Source organism: Cucurbita pepo, chromosome LG12 (assembly GCF_002806865.2).
Source record: "Cucurbita pepo subsp. pepo cultivar mu-cu-16 chromosome LG12, ASM280686v2, whole genome shotgun sequence".
Classification (NCBI taxonomy): Eukaryota; Viridiplantae; Streptophyta; class Magnoliopsida; order Cucurbitales; family Cucurbitaceae; genus Cucurbita; species Cucurbita pepo.
Window position 1 is genome coordinate 5695826 of NC_036649.1, and position 20967 is coordinate 5716792.

General features: G+C 35.1%; 2 protein-coding genes and 1 long non-coding RNA gene across 3 annotated transcripts; all 3 read left to right on the plus strand.

Moving 5' to 3' along the window:
* The first annotated feature begins 1055 nt into the window (after nt 1–1055).
* LOC111806958 (phosphoinositide phosphatase SAC2-like) lies at nt 1056–8126 on the plus strand. Its single transcript, XM_023692515.1, has 16 exons — nt 1056–1582; nt 2110–2314; nt 2393–2558; nt 3194–3416; nt 3732–3808; nt 4094–4281; nt 4369–4466; nt 4627–4760; nt 4855–4983; nt 5127–5487; nt 5900–6021; nt 6110–6223; nt 6397–6573; nt 6690–6860; nt 7082–7172; nt 7457–8126. The coding sequence occupies exons 1-16, from the start codon at nt 1487–1489 to the stop codon at nt 7559–7561; spliced, it is 2457 nt and encodes an 818-aa protein (XP_023548283.1). The 5' UTR covers nt 1056–1486; the 3' UTR covers nt 7562–8126.
* A 2103-nt stretch (nt 8127–10229) lies between these two features.
* Nucleotides 10230–13831, plus strand: LOC111806356. The gene is made up of 2 exons (XR_002816795.1): nt 10230–10607; nt 13088–13831. It is a non-coding gene; the product is annotated as an uncharacterized LOC111806356 (long non-coding RNA).
* A 2699-nt stretch (nt 13832–16530) lies between these two features.
* LOC111807083 lies at nt 16531–16957 on the plus strand. The gene has a single exon (XM_023692660.1). It carries the CDS (start codon nt 16580–16582, stop codon nt 16955–16957), a length of 378 nt encoding a protein of 125 aa, XP_023548428.1. The 5' UTR covers nt 16531–16579.
* The last annotated feature ends 4010 nt before the right edge of the window (nt 16958–20967 follow it).

Below are 20967 nucleotides of genomic sequence, written 5' to 3' on the forward strand. Positions count from 1 at the left end.
TAACTCAGCCTAATCTAACCTAAATATTTTTCCAATCCAACTTACTGTATTTTTAAAAGAAATAATATATTTAAGGTATGTGATGTAACAAACCACCAATGATAAGGATGTGGAAACCTTCCTCTAGCAGACGCGTTTTAAAGCCTTGAAGGTAATCTTGGAAGGAAAAGCCCAAAGAGAACAATATGTGCGACTTGCCTGGGCCGTTACATGTAACCAATTAGTTACGGATGGTGACTAGTGAAATTTTAGTTATTAATGTAATATGTACGGTAGATAAGCTTTTCGTTTAAATAATTATATAAAGTCGGGTTGAGTTATGAATTATATTCGAGCTGTTTGGGTTACCAATTGAATTAACCCGAGATTTCAAGTTAACCACATAAAATATTTTTTTCAATCAAACTCTGATATTAGTCGTCACGACTCGGTATATATAAGTCTACTATTAATATATTTAATGATAGCTAATAAGAAGACTCCAAGCAAGCCAGATGGCATAGGCATATTCGCTTTTATCTCTCAACGTGTTTATTTATTCTTTTTTCTTTAATTAATTAATTGTTAAATTATTGACTTCTTTATATTAAAAAAAAAACAAATTACTTTTAATTTTTTTTAAAAAAAAGTGAATTATGAGAACATTCTTCCACGCAATGGTGGAAAAATTATAAATAATTGTCATAAATGAAAAAGACAAAATACCCCCGCAAACGGAGCAATAAAAAGTGAAAAAAAAAACCGTGCTACAAAACGTGAACCCTTTCGCAACCCGACAAAACACTGGGTCCGAGTTAAAAATTTGACTCGGACCAACTCGGACCGGTTCGACTCAGTGGTTCGGGAGACTCGGTAATTGAGTTACCCACCAATGGAGGTGTTTCCAGAAAGAACACAATGATTGGGCGGCCTATAATTAGTATAACGGCGAATTAATTACGATTTTATAATTTAATTTACTTATAAAAGGAAGAAAATTAAAAACCCCTAAAAATTATATTTGTTTTTTTTTTTTCCTTCGCTCTTTTATCAATTATTATTATTATTATTATTATTATTACCATAATTTGTGTGGATACAGTCTTCGAAGCTGTTTTCTGCCATTTTTCTGCGGCAACCTCCTTTCTTCTTCATCCTTGCTTCTCTTCCCCATACGACTACGATCTGAACTGGTTTCATCTCTATTTCTTCAAAAAAGCTGTTCATCTTCGTTCTTCCGTTAGTGGTTTGACTTCTTGGACTTGTTCTGTTGCGTCATTTTTATCCTCTTCAATGTTGTTTTGATTCCATGGCGTCTACTGTTCTTGAGCATTTTCTCTTTCGCCTTCGTCTTCTGAGGGTTGATGTGTGAGGAGTGTTTTACTGATTGAGGTTTTTGAGGATTTTCCTGTAGCGAGGGAGGTTTGCTGTTGAAATTGAGTTTTGTGTGGTTGAGAATTTGGTTTTTGGTGGCGAGGTTGGGACTTTGGGTTTGGAGATCGACAGTATGGGTGCGGAGATTGAGGAACAGAACTGGATTCATGATAAACCTGATCCTAATTCTCTCTGCTTGCAGAAATTCAGGCTCTATGAGACGCGTTCGGTAAATATCTCGTGCTTGAATTATTGAAGACACGCTTTCATGCATCTTTAATCTGATTCCATATAATCTCTGTGGTCATTTCCATACGTTTTTTCAAGTTCTGAATCTATTGTTCATCTTGGTTTTGATTCAGCACGATTTTGTTCTTGATTTGTTGGGTCGACTAGGGTAATTTTCGTTTAATTATTCCCATGGGTATCTCGAAATGGATCTATGGCCTCCTTGAGCACGATTTGTGTGATTTGGTGTTGGAGGATCCAAGTAGAGGAGGAAATTGACATCTTCAGAAGATGCGCTGTTTCAATTTGAACAATAATTTGCCCATATTTGAACCTGTGTACAACCTTCTCAAAGATTTGCTTGTATGCTTTGGTTGTTTTAGAAAAAAGTTGAGGTTTTAAACTTATAAGACATTGTTTCTGAAAATGGGATGTTTAGATATATCGTTGCTGGTTTCTTTTGTTTACTCTCCAGTCTCATACTACAAAAATGCATGACATGACCATAATCCTTTTTGGGTGTAACAGAACTTTTATATGATTGGAAGAGACAAGAACCGAACGTTCTGGAAAGTGTTGAAGATCAGCAGATTGGAACCTAGCGATCTAAACATTCTTGAAGATTCTACCGTATACACGGATAATGAGTGTTTTGACCTGCTGAAACGAATAAACGAAGGAAACAAGTTAACGGGTGGGCTCAAATTTGTGACCACTTGTTATGGAATTGTTGGTATGTTATCGACATGTGTTGTTCATGCACATTTTTCGGTCTTCTTTCTTCAGAACTTTATGGTTTCTCCCGTTACAGGTATCATCAAGTTTTTGGGACCGCATTACATGTTATTGATAACAAAGCGAAGAAAGATTGGAACTATCTGCGGCCATGCAATTTATGCAATTACGAAGAGCGAAATGATTCCAATTCCAAATTCTACTGCCCGGTCCAATTTGGATATTTCTAAGGGTGAAAACAGGTCTTTAGTCCAATTTTCATGTAAATGTAATATGTCCTTGGTTCTTAAGGAGACCTAAGGGTTAGCTTTCAGAAATAGTGTCCATATGTATTTCAATTAGATTTTTGTTGTTCTATATTCTTCTGATCACATTTACAATTGAACTTTGGGAATTAATTCTTTTATTTGTCATTTGTTAGGAATAGTTGAGTTCTACACCGTGGAGGTAATATATTTGTAGTTTATTTTGTCGATTCACCCTTCGGTGTAAAGTTACTGATTCAATTTCTTGTACAAATGATGCCATATTTCTCTTTCTTTTCCCCTCTTCTTTCTTTTGGAGCATAAGTGGATCTTTCGTATTATAAGTTAGTAGTATGATTATCGCTCTCTATGTATATCCTTATTTTTAGAAGTTTTATATAAAAGGAAGTACCTTTTATTAATTGCCAGTTACCAGGATGTGATGTTTATATTACTTGTGGAATTAACACAAGGTAGTATGGTTTGATTGGGGAAAGTTACTTTCCTTCTTCTTTGTGGTTTAGCATTTTTAATAATTTCGTCTTTTCCATTTTCTCTTTCATCAAATTTATAATTTATTTTGTTAATTTGAAGCTAATATGTTTCTTATTGTCTCCTTCTTATTGATTTAGATACAAGAAGCTCTTACGCACTGTGGATCTTAGGAAAGACTTCTTTTTCAGCTACTCATACAATGTCATGCGTTGCCTCCAAAAGAACATTTGTGATAATAAGACAGGACATTTGCTTTATGATACAACGTTTGTCTGGAACGAGTTCTTAACTCGTGGAATCCGGAACACTCTCAACAATACCATCTGGACTGTTGCCTTAGTGTATGGTTTCTTTAAGCAGGTATGCATTTTTTATTTATGGATATTGCACATTATTGGGTACTTTACATAAGTAAAAGATTTTTGCTTTCTGTAACTTGTAATGGGAAGGGGACTATTGTGTAGCTAGCAGCCGTTACTGTTACCATGAGGGATTGAAGGGCCTTTGCTTGTTCATATTTTAGTTTTATAATTGTGCTCATCTTCTACTCTGACTGCATTTTTTGTGCATTATTCTTGTCACATTCTCTATCGAGCTCTTGTGCAGGTTTCATAGCATTTTAATGCAACATCAGATGTGTTTAGACAATGAATACTTTGTGCTTTACTTGTCCAGGTTGATCTTTCTCTGTCTGGCAAAGATTTCAAGTTGACACTCATTGCTAGACGATCACGTCATTATGCTGGTACAAGGTATATACTATTGCATTCATGCACACGTGCAATAAGATTAAGTTCATGAAATTGTTCATATTTGACTTTTTTGGTCGTAATCTGACTACAATTCTCGTGTTGTGCACCTCCAACCAAGCAGGATTCATCTTCTATCTTGATCTCTTAGATCCTAGGATTAACCATCTTTCCTCTATATCCAATTGTCTTTTAGGCAATTGTTATGGAATTGTGTCTGTATGTGCTGCGGATTATACATTTTCTTGCAAGCCATATTATATTTTGTTGTTCTGTTATTTGGTGAAGATTTCTAAAAAGAGGCGTTAACGAGAAGGGAAGAGTAGCTAATGATGTTGAGACAGAACAGATTGTTTTCGAAGATGCTTCCGATGGTCGACAGACTCGAATAAGTTCAGTTGTGCAGAATCGAGGATCGATCCCCTTATTTTGGTCCCAAGAAACCTCACGGCTGAATATTAGGCCTGACATCATATGTATGATTGTAACATGTTTACGTTGTTAGTTGTATCTTTCATTGGTAACTTCTCTAATCCGTCGCTGCAATCTCTTTTTCCTTCCAGTGTTAAAGAAGGACCCGAATTACGAAGCCACAAGACTACATTTTGAGAATCTTGTTTTGAGATATGGGAATCCAATAATTATATTGAATTTGATTAAGGTATTTCCTATCAATAATTTTGTTTTCATGTTCGATGCTAAGTTACTGCATTCGGTGTTTATGTTTCCCAGGCCTTGTTATTCGATCTTTTAGTCTACTTTTTTCTTTCAATAGTTTTACTCAATTCTCTTGACACTATTTAAAATCATTCGTGAAATAGACGCGCGAGAAGAAGCCACGAGAAGGTATCCTCCGTGCTGAGTTTGCAAATGCTATAAGACATATAAACAAAAGTTTACCTGCAGAGAACCGCCTAAGATTTCTCCATTGGGATTTGAACAAGCATGCGAAAAGGTATTATAGCCATTCTATACTTGGCAGTAACGATATTCTATTGAAACTGATTAATTATGTGTGATTATGATTTTTCTGCGAACTCTCTCTGCAGCAAAGCTTCCAATGTTTTGATGCAGCTTGGTAGGGTTGCTACATATGCATTGAACTTAACTGGCATCTTCTACTGTCAAATAGCATCCAATTCAAGCTCAGAGGAGCTTTTAAGCTGGACCTACTTCAAGTAAGTTTTACACAGTGGTTTATTAGGTGCATGAAGCTTATTTGCTCGTACTTGCCAATTTGGATGTAAGGATGGTTACTAGTTTATTGCCCCATTTTGCATAGTATGATTGACCAACATTGCCTATGTTTTGAATGAATCAGGAAAAATCAGGGTACTGATTCTTCCATGGAGAACCTATCCACAGAAGAAGAAAATGAAGAAAGCCCAGAAAAAGATGTTGGTAGTAGGGCGTATGGCAATGGTATACTTGAAAATCATCCAGTTGCGATGTTTCAAAACGGTGTCCTAAGGACCAATTGTATAGACTGTTTAGATCGGACAAACGTTGCCCAATATGCCTATGGGCTAGTTGCTTTAGGACGTCAATTACATACGTTAGGGCTTACTGATTCCCCCAAAATGGACCTGGATAACCCTTTGGCGGAGGAGTTGATGCGGGCTTATGAGAACATGGGTGACACCCTTGCATTACAATATGGTGGCTCTGCAGCACATAATAAGGTACCTCTATATGGATCATACAGGCTTCTATAATTTTTTATTAGAATGAAGAATCTTAGTCACGTATCAATTATGTTTCTTTAACAAGTTGTTTAGTTACAGCTATATAGTCATATTTGAGTTGGTCAACTTGAAATCCTGATTTAGATAGGAAAAGAGAAGAGAAAGTTCTATTATACTGGGTAGAAATTGGCTAATACTTACGGTGTTATCATGTGATTCCCTAATGTATGGATCTTTACGCCCCATTTGTTCGTGGCAGTATTGATAAAAATGTTTAGAAGACCATTCATATTTTTTGGTTGTGAACTCCCTAATAAATAGGCTTTAGCATGTCCTATTCCATTCATGCTTGTGTATTGCCACTGTGAGTTGGTCGTTATCCACATATTTTTTAATTCACACCCAACAGATATTTTCCGAGAGGAGAGGCCAATGGAAAGCTGCAACACAGTCTCAGGAGTTTTTCAGAACACTACAACGTTATTGCAACAATGCATACCTAGATGCTGAGAAACAACGGGCCATTAACGTGTAAGTCAGAGATTCATATAGTGTTCGCATGTTTTATAAACTTTGCACCGGGAAGAAATGACGAACTATTTGACATGTATTTCCTCAGGTTCTTAGGTTACTATCAGCCACAGCTGGGAAAGCCAGCTTTGTGGGAATTAGACTCTGACCAACATTATGATCTAGGCAAGCGCGTTACTGATCTTATTGATGATAATTTCAGGTACATATTTATGCAATATGAATTTAATAGACATTCTGCAGAGAGCATATCATGTGTAGCATAAAATGAGAGATGACAAATAAAAGAACGCACTCTATGTTATCTTTGTTATAATTTGTTAAAGAATTGAATGGTACTTAGAATTCTTAAATGGGATTTTCACCCTCCTGAAGGACATCTTTTAAAAGATCACTATCAGATGGCAATATACTTGGTCAGAGTGAGTCTGATGTGTTGAATACACATGACGGAAGCAGCAGGCCCTCTCCTCATTTGAACGAAGGATGTACTAAAGGCTTCTCAGAGTCTGCACCAGAGGTCTCAACTTGCGAGGATATATCTCTTTGCAGGTCTGTCAACATCACATTTCCTATGGTTTTCCTTCTTACATTGTTGGATTTAATACAATGGTGTGTGATAACAAAAAATGTAATTATCCTAAAAAAAAAATTGGTCTTTGTCATAGGTATACTCCCTCTGTGTGTACTAGACAACTACAGGAAAACATGCAGGATGATCAAATGCTTGATCATATTTGCCACGATGAGCATGGGGATTCATGCAGCTGCTCTAATTTTCTGGATATGGACTGGATTTCTTCATCTGGGAATTCTTGTGAAGATGAGTTGTGTGAAAGGTATTTGTATTGTTGTGCATTCTTATAGCTTTTGCTTTCCTCTCAGTTCTCAAAGTCGCTAGGATTCTGACATTTGAAGGCTTGATTTCCAAGAAACAATGAATAATCTGACAGAATTGAATCACCCTTTGATTTTTGCTGGTTTTCATTGCCTTCTGTAGATTTTGGTTACTTTTACGCTTAGAGGGATCTGTTTACTGATTATTGTACGTGGTTGATAGGTCTGTCACCAGTCTTTCATCGGAAAATGTTGCAAGTGAGATGAAGATTGACTTTATCTCGTCTGCAAGTGAGTCTGGATCAAGCTCAAAGGTTAGTAGTTTATTTACTCTCACTCGTTTGGTTCTTGAAAAATCAATTCTATATGCTTTTATCAGAGGATGGAAATCAATTTCATCGAATTTGATACAATTCTTCCCAATCAAAAAACAAGGAAATAAGACGAGATCTCCCGGCAATCCTTGCATCATCACTCTTGGTGTAGAAAATCACGTGTTCATCTACAATATTTAATCCCTACTTTCTCTATGATCATCATTATCACGCCATACTGCAAATCCAAACTAATTAAGCATCTACTAATCTGTCTTGTTTAGGTAAAAGAACGGTCTGGAACTGACCTTAGTCGTGACGATATCGTCACTGAATACTCCGATCATTTTGTCGACTGGGTCAGCCATGGTGGGATGCTCTTCTGGTGAAGCTTACTCGAAGTTACTAATCAACATTGACTTCTTTCATCGGAGAAATTACATCCAAAGGGTGTAGTTTCTGTAGCCAAAAGTGAACAAAATAACATTATCAGTCAGCTCGGTGAGGCAATAAATGAAGGACGGTAAGATATCTGGGNAGAGAGAGAGAGAGAGAGAGAGAGAGAGAGAGAGAGAGAGAGAGAGGCATAGTTTGTATTGTGCAGCAAATTTTGATGTTCAGGTCATCTGTGAGTAGCCAGCAGCAGCCATTAACGGACTGTAGAGAGCTCTGCCAAAGAAAAGCTAGAAGATGAAGAATAAGAGTTTGAAGAGCTAACTTTGTATCTGGAGGGGAGCCACACACACAGAATGAATAACTCACTCCAGGTTCTTGATTCTTATAGTTTTCACATTGTAAATATTTGTAGGCAAATCTATTATTCCATTGGATATCTCCCAAATTAACAATTGCAGATACATCATAGTGTCTCTTCAATCCCCCTGTTTGTGAAAACAAATATCATCAGATCATGTATAATTCTGTGAAAAAAATAAGGTAAATTTTTCATCTTTAGAAGAAGGGTTCTCTGGATTCTTATATATGCTGCTGCAGGTTCATCACAGCAAATCCTCCTGAAGCCCACCATTAATGGGGCAACAGGATTGCATTAAGACAGAGAAAAACCAGGTTATTTTTGTTCTCTACCAATGCATAATCTTCATATATTTTGATGTGTGTTCAAGATCAACAATTTTAAATAAGCAAAATGCATATTTTAAAGTTCAAATCTAATGAAAATAATAATAATAATAATAATAATAATTAATTTGTTTCATTGTTATTATTTTTATAATTACTTTTACAAATTTATTAAATTTTAACTCAAAACAAAATTGACCGTTGCAAAATAAAATTGAATAAATGTTGTTATTTTTTGAAATAAATATATGTTTAGATTTAATCCATACTTGTTTATATATTTAAATTGCTATAATTATCTATTTAGATTTCTTTCAAGTTTTTATTTTTAAAATAACATAATTAGTTAATTTTTTTTAAATCACCCATCAACGTGTTTGTATATGGGGAAAAGGAAAAATGATTATGGTATGATAAAATAATTTTTATGTAAACTGTATTAAAAGATCTTTTAAATTCAAATTCTCATTCTAGTTAAATTAAAAAACAAAATAGTTTCGTATTTATTAAGATTATATTAAATATAATGTGGAATTAAAAATTGTATAATTAATAAGGTTTTCATTCATATATTTTGATGTAATTATTAATTCTTCTATGAAAATAATATATATATATATATATATATATATTAATTTTGATTTTAATCTTACTTTTAAAAAATTCTCTCTATGAATTATTTATGTCATCTGAATTTATTCATTTAAAACTCTACATTAGTTTTCTACCTTCGTTAAACCTTCATTCTTGACGTTTTTGTAGAGTAATCTAGTTATTGATTCGAGATTGAGTCTATCCATAAACAACTTGAATGAAACAAAAACAAAATTATGCTTATATTGAACATTGCTTGTGATTCTTCTGGTATATATTCGATGAAAGAAATTAAACGGTAGATCATAAGAACCTTGCCCGATAATAAACTTAGCTTTAGATTTTATGAGCTTTCTTATGCTAGATGAACACAATTCTCCACAATGGTATAATATTGTCCACTTTGAATATAAGGTCTCATGACTTTGAGGTTTCCAAAATGCCTCATACCAATAGAAGTAGTATTCGTTCATATCCAGCCTTTTAGATATCCAGCCTTTTAGACAGAAAAACTTAGATGGATGGATTTTCTATTGTACTCCTGTTCTGATTATCCTATAAATAAAATGAGTTGGTCTATCTTCTAAAATTCATTTGTCAATTGCATATCTACAGATTAAAAGTTAACTGCATGTCGTCGAAACTCATTTTCTTGAACAAACACAAATTACAAAATCGCAGCAGCTTAACTTAAAACTGATTCTGTGCGAATCGAAATTTTTGTTGATATCATCAACTCTGTGACCTGATATGACCACATCACTCGAGAGTTCTTCATATCATGATTGATAATAGGACTCTTGTGAACAGATAATACATTAAAAAAATTGTTGAAGATTGAAAAACAGTCTTCCGATGCGCGAATACAATGAAAAAAATGTTAACAATCACATTCAGTTGATACTTGAAAATCCTTCACATCAGATCTAGCAATGCATCCAAATTTGACGAACAAAGAAATGCGTAAACAAACAATCTATGATTCCTACACTACATTCAGCCAAAATCCACAACTAAGCAAGAACGAAAACAGAAAAATCGCCTTGGAATTCCAGATTTCCATAGAAGTTAATCAATAATCAGATCGCGATGTGAAAATGATCCTAAAATAATAGAACTAACAGATGAATCATACCGTCATTACTGCTGCGATCCCTTAGGAAGTCGCCGTTCTCGTGCAGCGAGGCGCACGATCGCACTGGTTACGCGCTGGTTAAAGTGGCGCACCGCGCTTTTCTCTTTTACACCGGTATTTATAGCAGTGAGTTACACATTTCCGTATTTAAAAAATAAATAAATAAATTCTAAAAATAAGAACTTTTAAACCATTCAATGGGCCGAACTTTAGGCCCAATTTTAGGCTAAAGCGGGCCATCCAATGGGTTTCAAGACTAAACACCATTTGCCCTGAGCTTGCTAAAGCCCCGTCGCCGCGAAGAACTTCTGGAGCTCTGCAACAATGGCGGCTTCTAAACCCAACATGGACGACATCGATACTCCCAAAGCCAACATAGTTACCTTTCCCTTCTTCAACCCCATCTTCAGGGTTCAACGATGTCGATTTTCGCAAACAAGGCCCTCTCAAGCCAATCAAACACCCAAAAAAAACCTAAACGAACTCCAGAGCAAGAACCCACCAAAACCTAGAATCCAGAAGCTCTCAATCCCAAAAGTAAGGAACGGCCGATAAGGTTTCGGCATTTTCAGTCATGGTGGGAGATAATCCATTTACCAATTTGAGATCACTTGATTCATTGTTAGGTAAATTTTAGGGTAATTTTGTTACATTTTATGATAAGCTTGTTGGGTTTTTCATGTTTTTTCTTCATTGAGCATGCTGTAAGTTACAACTTTTTTGCCTTCTTATGGCCTAATGTCTTAGTTGTTCTTGTTTTTTTGCATCATGGACATTCATTTTCATTATAGAGAAGCATTTGAATTGCTTGTTTTTGAAGTTTTATATTTGTAGCTTGATATTGACTAATGTTTATTGTTTAAACGTCTGTTTGGGTTTGATAGACAAGCAAAATGTAGGCTTGTCTAGAAGAGCCAATGTCAAGAACCCAAAACTATTATCCCTAACAGCCATAGACATTGCAACGGCCCAAGCCCACCACCAGCAAATATTGTCCTATTTGGGTTTCCCAGGGAAAGGTTTCCACACGCTTATAAAGGGTGTTTGGTTCTCCTCATATGGGATCTCACAATCCACCCCCCTTCAGGGCCCAGCGTCTCGTTCTTTTCTCCAATCGATGTGGGACCCTTACCAAATTCACCTCCTTCGGGGCCTAGCGTCCTTATTGGCACACCGTCTCATGTCTACCCCTTTCGGGGAACAGCCTCCTCACCGACACATCGCCCGGTGTCTGGCTCTGATACCATTTGTAACGGCCCAGGCCCACCGCTAGCAGATATTGTTCTTTTTAGGTTTCCCCTCAAGGTTTTTTAAACGCGTCTCCTAGGGAAAAGGTTTTCACACGCTTATAAATAGTGTTTTGTTCTCCTCCACAACCGATGTGGGATCTCACAGACATTGTATAAGCAATCTTGGATTGTTAGACTGACAGATGAAGAAGAAGAGTTATGATTATGTAATCTGTTGTTTCACAATGAAACGGGTTATTTTAGTTAACTCAATGGGGGAGGCTTTGATGGTTCCTTGGACACCATATTTTGTTCTGAAACAGTAGTTTTTGGTTCTTAAAGAGATGGTCACATAGAAAGTAGGGAAGTGCCATGCATTGACAGGCTTTGAAGCGTTGATGGAACTTTTCATCTCAAGGTGGCATCTCTAAATTGTGGTATCTGTTGTACAGTAGAGTAGTGACATTTTAGTTTTCGGGTTAGCTTATCGTAACGTAAACTTAACTCTTACTTCCTCGTTTCAGTTTGTTGCCTGATCGGAAACTGAACAGTTTACTACAACGGCCGTTTAATCATCTTCCTGATACAAAAGATGGACACTCTCTCTTACTATTTTGGTATTGGGAGGAATGCTTGAAGCAAAGGTACTTTGCACTTCAATATATTTATGAGTGGGACGCCTCATTCTTGTTTGTTAATACAAGATCCCACATTGGTTGAAGAGGAGAACGAAACACCCTTTATAAGGGTGTGGAAACCTCTCCCTAGCAAACCTTGAGAGGAAGCCCAAAAGGGAAAGCCCAAAAAGGACAATATATGCTAGTGGTGGGCTTGGGCTATTATAAATGGTATCAGAGCTAGATATCGGGTGATGTGCCCGCAAGGAGGCTAAGCCCCAAAGGGGGGTAGACAAGAGACGGTGTGCCAGCAAGGACGCTGGGTCTCGAAGGGGGTGGAATGGGAGGTCTCACATCGATTGGAGAAGGGAATGAGTGCCAACGAGGACGCTGGGTCTTGAAGAGGGGTGGATTGTGAGATCCCACATTGGTTGGGGAGGAGAACGAAACACCTTTATAAGGGTGTGGAAACCTATCCGCACATTTCAGATGGTGGCAAAATTCAAGTGAGACCACATAAATAGCTCTTCCAGGCGGTACGGAAGATTGGTCCGTTCCGAGCTTTTCGGTTCACTCCACCTTGCATTACCTTGATTCGGTTCTTATATAAAGCTTTTTTACATAATCTTCTCCATGTTTTTCACTCATTCTTTTGTATAGGCTGTGGTAATTCACGAGCCAAGTATCACGTTGTATGTATATTTTACTTCCCATACTCTTTGAAATTGTTTATGGAAGACCTTAGCTCAGACCCCTTTGCTGTAACTTTTTATATAAGATTGTGAAGCAAATTAGTTAACTATAATCTTTATTAGATTTTGGAAACCGAAGATCATGATTACAATCAAAGAAATCCAAGAACAAGAAACAGACCAGCTTGGATGATTGATTATGAGATGGATTATGATTCGAAGTTCTGATAGGGCTTGTTTTGCATTCTTTATGGATAATGATCCAATTGTCTCAGAACTCGAGTCATAATCCATCTCATAAAGTATCATCCAAGAATCAAGTTGTTAGTGACCGCTTCTTGCATGCTCTGTACTCCGGAGTTATTACCTTCCAGCTGCTATGAACTCTTCAAAGGCAAGCCCAGTTTTCGTTTTATTTTGGAACTGAATTATTGATGGTTATCACTTATTCTTTTTTGTTCGTTATACAATCTTTTGCCCGTGACGTTTTCGTGTTCGTTTTTTCTTTTGAGCAACTGCACAAACGTTATCTGAATTAGGTAGCTGACTCATATTTTGTTTGTATCAGCTTGACATGAACAACCATTTAATTGGACCAGAAATACATTAGCTGAAGAGGATGTGCCCCCAAAAGATCTTGTGTTCCACAGGTTTTATACATGAACTCCTCAAAGAAAACGAAGAAGAAAAAGAGGAGGCTGTTGATGATTTGGTCGGTGAGGCTGACGACAACGACAATGCTGCCGAAGATCTGTTCGACATTGACATGGTTGGTGGGGATGAGACTGAAAATGAAGAAATCGAGACGGTGACTACGACTACAATGACTTGGATCGAGTTGCCAATGAAGACAACAAAGACTTGGTTCATAATATCAGTGATTAGCAGTGACGACAACATAGGACAAAGAGCGGAAAACAAAAGCACCATCATTTGCAAGCCTCGAAGATTACGAGCACGGTGTTCATAAAAACAAGTCTACTAAAGAGAAGACGAAGTCGAAGCCAAACTCGAGGGCAAGGAAGAGGAGGAGAGATTGGGTTCGGTTGGTAAACAAAAAAACGACAGAAACGAGCATTGTTTACATTCATTTCGGCTCGAATCGACACAAGAATCAACAACAACACCATGTGGGGGTGTTGGCTTCCAACATCAGGTTCTCTAAACAATTCTCTTTCAAAATTATATTTAATCCACTTTGTCTCAACTTGTGTGCACATCCTAAAGATCATGGTGAAGTTTTTGTTTGTTTCTATCATATTCATGAACCCCATATTACTGATTGATCAATCTACAAGATTCTGAGCTGCAATCTCTGATTATATATGGGTTCGATATCGTTGTTGTTTCGATATGATAATTAGTGCAATGATTGAACCGAAACGATCCAATCTATTGTATTGGGACCGAGCTGTAAAGTTGGTTCACCAAACACAGAATAAGGACTAGAAGGCTTTTGTTAGGTAGCTACCAAAAGAAAACAAAGGAAAAGCTTAAAAGGAAAGCGAGGAGTTTACAACATTGTATATTGGATAACAACTTGTCACAGATTACTCTTATAGATCCTTTCAAGTTTTTCTGTTTTTGTTCATTTTTCTGTCGTCTTCATTTGGACCATCCAATGTCTTTTGTATTGGAGTGACAGGCAGCTCTCTATGATTAGCTATGGAGCTGAGAATTCGAGTTTTTTTGTTTGAAATTTACACGGAACTGAAATCTTATCGATCTTATCGTTATGTCAGTGATACAACGCGTAAGTACGTAAGTGAATAGTGTTGGGTTTAGGACCTGTCAAATGTTGAAGGAACGAGTGTGTACTTGTGTCCCACGCACTAGAAAGCGTTTGAAATTCTTCCGAATGATGAACAAAACGATCTAAAATGCAGTAACACGGAAAGACCCACCACATTGATTGGAGAAGGGAACGAGTGCTAGCAAGGACACTGGGCCCTGTAAGGGGGTAGACCCACATCGATTAGAGAAGAGAACGAGTGTCAACGAGGACGTTGGGCCCTGTAAGGGGGTAGACCCACTGGGGAGAAGTAAGATCCCACATCGATTAGAGAAGGGAACGAGTGCCAACGAGGATACTGGGCCCTGTAAGGGGGTAGACCCACAGGGGAGAAGTGAAATCCCACATCGATTAGAGAAGGGAACGGGTGCCAGCGAGGATGTTGGGCCCTGTAAGGGGTGGATTGTGAGATCCCATATTGGTTGAGGAGAAGAACAAAACAATTTTTATAAGAGTGCAGAAAACATAAAAAGACCGACTATGAGTTCCCACATCGATTGGAGAGAGGGTCGAGTGCCAATGAAGACGCTGGGCCTCGAAAGCGATAGATTGTGAGATCTTACATCAGTTGGAAAAGAGAACAAAGCATTCTTTGTAAGCATCCTCAAAAGAGAACAATATTTGCTAGTGGTGGGTTTGGACTATTACACTAACACCATTACTTTCTTCTTTCGGTATCGGCCCGGCACTGTATGGTTAGAGGAACGCAACCTCGAGAAGGCAATATTACATTGAATTTTGATGTGTGGTAGTAAAATTGACCAAGGGGTTGACCGGTAAATGCCAATAATTAGGAGAAAGATCCCATATTCATTAAAGGTTGAAAGAGACACTAATGTGTTACTGAGACAAGACAAGAAAAAAGACTATGGATTTTAAAGATGTTTGGTTGGAAAAATGAAAAGCTGAGGAGGCAAATAACAAAACACAAAAAATTAAATAAATAAATAAATATTTTCTTTTTCTTTTTCTTTTTTTTTTTAAAAATCAAAAACGTATTTTTAAAAGCTGGATGGCATTCGCAGATTACCAATTATTTAATTTCTATTTTTATTTGAATTTAAAAAAAAAAAGAAATTATTATTTTTATTTTTTGCACGATTCCTTTTTCTGACATTTTGATATGCTTAAATATTTGTTAATATAATATAATATAATAATCCCTTTATGTTTTTAATGCCCTTTCAACGCCAACTGTGTCTTCACTGGCATTTTCCCTCTCTTATCCCTTTTTCTTTTCCCCCATTTTTTCTCTCTCTAAATAAATTTTCTTTTTTTTTCAATTTAGTCCTCCTAATCTTCCTAACTTTCTCCTTTCACCCCCTATTTTTGTGAAAATTACGTTTAAATTAGTTTTGAACTCGACTTAAATTTAATAGTTCGAATTGTTCGAGTCATCGTATCATATGAACATTTGTAATTTAAACTGTAGAAAATAAAATTAATCAAAAAAATATGTATTACACAGTTAACATTGATTAGATCATTAAAATTAAATTATGATTTATAAATTATAAAGATTAAATAAACGGTAGTTAAGAACTCGCTTAATATCAATAATCAAAGCAATTTGTCTATATAATATAAATTAATAAAAATACCGGCTTTATATAAGGTTTCAAAAATATTAAAAAAAATTCTTACCGTTAGTTTTGGTTGAAAATCGTTAATATTTTATTTCAAAAATACCAATGAACTTTTAGGTGTAATATTAAAACATTTATAAATAATTTATATATCGACAAAATAAATTTTTAATTTTTGTTAATAAAGGTAAAAGGGGCGTTAATAATACTTTTAAAATTTTACGAGTATTTTTTAAAATATAATAACGACGTAAATGAATTTTTGAAAATTTTCGTTTATAAAAAAAAAATTAAAATTCAATGGAATATTTTTTTTTAGATAAAATATGAAATTTATAGCTATTTTTTTAATTTATTAATAAAGTTGGTGAAAGTGGAAACATTGCACGCGTCGAAACCTGGTACGTATGCGGATGATTATGTCGTAATTCTAATTATATGTAATTAATTAATTAAAATGGAATATTTTGTAATAAATATTTAAATTTAAATTAAAAGATAATTTATTTTTCTTTTTTTAATTTAATATTTTGGCGTTTTATATTTACCAAAAAAATGCGTGGGCCATGCACGTAGCTCTTCTTCTCTTCTTCCAATTTTCCATTGTTTTATATAACGAAGCTTCCCCTTCTCTTTCCCTCACCCTCCTCTAACCCTCTCTCTCTCTCTACAATTTCAAGCCATGGTCAAAGCTGGAGGAACTCTCACCAAGCTCAAGTCCGCCATTAAACGATGGCCCTCGATCTCCAAGCTCGGTCGGAGCTCTAGCTCCGTGTCGGTTGCTGCCGTGAGCGACGGTGCCAATATCGTCGAGGACATCTCTAAGGAGCTTCACACAGTCTACGTCGGTAAGTCTCGACGTCCGTATTTCGTCAGCTTAGATGTCATAGCACACCCTCTATTTCAAGAGTTGGTTGATAAGTCAGCGTCTGACAATGACGGTGCTGTGGTCGTCTCTTGTGAAGTGGTCATGTTTGAACATTTGTTGTGGATGTTGGAAAATGCCGCAACCCAATTGGGGTCGACGGAGGAACTCGTTGAATNTCCCATTTTATTTTAACATATAGTTTTCGTAACCGAACATTAATAATGTTGCGACAATATTCAACTATGTCTATCTTATTTTATTTTTTTCATTTTAATTTTATAATAATTAATCATGATTAATTAAACAATATAATTAAACATTGCTACTTACATCATTTAATCTTAATTCTTGGTTTTTGTTGTCGTGTTTCTATTATTTTATTTATTTAATTTTTTTTTTATTAAAATTAAATAATTAAATGAACTCTATCCAACCAATAGGTGAACTTGGACTTTTGTGAAGAATTTAAAAAAAAATACATAAATATCTATTTAAATTATTTCAATCAATTTAGCGTTAAATTATTCGGTTGATTAACGACTCGACTTTACATATAAATAATATTAAAACATTTCAATTTTAATTTTGATTTCTAGGGAATTAAAATTAAATATATAAAATTAGTCGATGACTCGATGACTTGAATAAGGTTGTCGGATGACTCATTTTTTTAATTATTTTTAAAATCCTACTTATCCATAATACATGTAATATTAATAACTAAATTTTCTTCCAGTTCAAATATCAAACATTCATCAGTCAACAAAATGCCAAATATTTTTAATTTTCATAACAATCTTACGAGTAGGGTTATGTTGGGTTGTAAACCCTATTTTCGAGTCGATCGAGTTAGTCAGATTGACCCGATAAAGCAAACCGAAAATAAAACTAACCCAACCCAACTTTTATAATTTGAGTTGATTAGTCTAAGTTGTTCGGATTATCGGGTCATGAACACACTTACTTAATGTATGAGTTTGTCTCGTGACAATTTTATAAATTATTTTTCGAGTAATTTAAAATATGATTTATCTTTTTAAGGTAATTGTTTTTTTTTTTTTTTTAATGAGAAATCCCTGATTGACAATAAATAGTTACAAATCAATTATTATTATTATTTTGAAACAAAAGTTAAATTTACATTATTGACTTAAGAGGTCATCATAAATGCATTAATTTCATTTAATTTTTCATATTTCCATTTTTATAATGTTGGTCAAAGTTAGAGTTACATTTTTAGTCAACTCTTTGTGTGTTTTTTGTTTTCTTTACGAATAAAAAGTTAATTATGTTATAAATGTATTAAATTTTTAGGTCAAAGGTAGAAAATTCTTTTTCAGTCACTATCTTCAAAATCCTCCATCAATCAAGTTGGAGATTCTTCTCCAATTAAAATTATTTCAAAGGAGATTAGCTTAAAAATAATGCAAAAATAACTTTACAACGAACTCGTTTATATACATAAATTAAATTTTTGTCGTGGTGCTTTACGTCTTGGTACACGAGGACGCTGGTTCTAGGAGAGTGGATTGTGAGATCCCACGTTGGTTGGAGAGTAGAACGAAACATTTTTTATAAGGGTGTGGAAACCTCTCCCTAGAAGACAAGTTTTAAAACTGTGAGGCTGATGATGATACGTAACAAGTCAAAGCAAACAATATTTGCTAGCGGTGGGCTTGGAATGTTATAAATGATATTAAAGTCAGACACCGGGTGGTGTGCCAGCAAGGATGTTGGGCCCTAGAAGGGTGGATTGTGGACCCACATTTGTTGGAGAGGAGAACGAAACATTCCTTATAAGGGTGTGGAAACCTCTCTTTAGTAGATGCCTTTTAAAATCGTGAGGCTGATGACGATACGTAACAGGTCAAAACAAACAATATCTGCTAATAGTGGGCTTGAACTGTTACAAATTATATTAGAGCTAGACACCAGGCGGTGTGCCAGCGAGGACGTTGGGCTCTAAATGGGTGGATTGTGAGATCCCACATTTGTTGGAGAGGAGAACGAAACATTCCTTATAAGAGTGTGGAAACCTCTCCCTAGTAGACGCGTTTTAAAACTGTGAGAGTGACGATGATACGTAACGGGACAAAACAAACAATATCTACTGATGGGCTTGGATTGTTACAAATGATATCAAAGTTAGACACCAGGCGGTGTGCCAGTGAGGACGCTCAGCTCTGAGGGGGTAGATTGTGAGATCTCACATTGGTTGGAGAGAATAACGAAATATTCCTTATAAGGGTATTGAAATCTCTCCTTAAGAAACGTGTTTTAAAACCGTGAGACTGACGACAATACTTAACTGGTAAAAAACGGACAATATCTACTAGCAATGAGTTTGAGCTGTTACAAATGGCTCAAACATAATTTTTATGTTTGTTGACTTAGATGTAAAGACAAAACAGTTTGAACGAACCTACGTTGGTCTATAAAAATTAAAGCAGGATTATCGAATGTCTTAATTACCTTAATTACTTTGTTAATTATGTACATTAATTACCTTTTCAACTTTGCTTTTAAATTAAGAAGTGATCATAATTTTAAATTTATGTATCAATTTATAATTATTATAATACGAGAAATTTAATAAATGACAAAATTCACCCTCATTTACACGTTTGTCTAATTCAAAACGTCTGTTTTTATTTATTTTAAAAAACGATTATGAATACATATAATTACCGTTAAACTATTACAATTTTCGAGAAGATATTATACATAATTAAAATGAAACTTAATTTACAAGATTACTATTAACGAGGAGAGCCATCAATAAAGCTTTATACTTGAAATTAAAGATATACCAAAACTAAATTCGAGATGGATTTAAACGATAGCTACGCATTATAAGAAAATTACAATGAAACAAGCCACGAACTTTTAATGATCCATGTCCAAAATTCGAATTCGGTACCTGATAGCATCAACATTTCTCTGCTTCTCCGAGCAAATCGTTTAACGAACTTTTGTAATTCTTATAATCGAGTCATCGAATAGGAAAGAGTATTTCTCTTTCATTTGAATGTGACATCGATTCATTTATGTACTTCTCTTTTATTCGAGTGTCACGTGGTTACCAGCTTTTGAAATTTGCGGTGGGAGTAATCGTGTGCGACGCTGACACATCATAGTTTATTTTTTAAATTAATTTTATTGAATTTAATAATATAAACGGAATTGTGAGAGATCAAATCTGGTCAGTGAACACAGTAATGTGATGTCTGAACCTAAAAATGGCCAATTGGGAATCAGCAGCGGAATGGGTCTTTAAACCGTGTGCTCTAACCACACCCTTTTTTGCCCATTGGATTTATTTCTCAATATATTTAATAATACTCTATTTATTTATAAATATATATTTATTTAATTGGTTAACTAAGCACGGATCGACTAATGTAATCATATAACTCGAGAACCCAAATAACCGATAAACCCAACCAACATCAACTTAGGGTTACAATCCACGTGAACTCTATCTTACTTTTAAGATTATTAAGAAAATTATGAATATTTGAGTTTTATAAGATTTTAATTATTAATATAATATGTATCGGAAAATCTTTTTTTTTTAAAATAATTTAACAACCCAATCTCAACTCGAGAATAGAAAGATAGATTGAGTTAGATTGGATTGTAAACTTTAGTGAGATTGTTTGAATTATTGACCTAAAGTTTTCGAATTTGTTCAAAAGAATTTCCCAACTAACCTAACATAATTCGTGTTCAGCCTAAATTTTTAACTAAAATGTCTTTATAAGGTGTGGAAACTTCTCTCTAGTATTCGTGTTTTAACACCGTGAGGCTGACGGCGATACGTAACAGACAATTAACTGTTATAAATGGTATCAGAGTCAAACATTAAGCAGTATGTCAATAGAGAAGTTGAGACACGTTTTAAAATTCTTAGGCTGACGATGATACATAATGAGTCAAAGCAGACTAGTGTAAAACTTGTAAAATGGTAGAGTTATTACAATTTGAAAATAAAAATAATTAAAAATCTAATATTTTGTAGGACATAGGTTGAACTAGAGGCCATGGGTTGTGTATTGTGGCTAACCTGGATCTCATTAAGGCCCGTACAATTAAATTAAAATCGGCCCAACATATTTAATGCCTTATATAGTATAGGCCTATAATAAGCATTTTTTTTTTCAATACAAAATTAAATACGCACTAAGACATGAATTTTAATT

Excerpts from the sequence above, each read along its gene's own strand:
- LOC111806958 (XM_023692515.1), top strand. The coding sequence starts at position 1,487 with ATGGGTGCGGAGATTGAGGAACAGAACTGGATTCATGATAAACCTGAT. Across the intron at positions 6,224-6,396 it reads CTTATTGATGATAATTTCAG|GACATCTTTTAAAAGATCAC; the intron begins GTACATATTTAT and ends ACCCTCCTGAAG. Across the intron at positions 6,574-6,689 it reads GAGGATATATCTCTTTGCAG|GTATACTCCCTCTGTGTGTA; the intron begins GTCTGTCAACAT and ends TCTTTGTCATAG.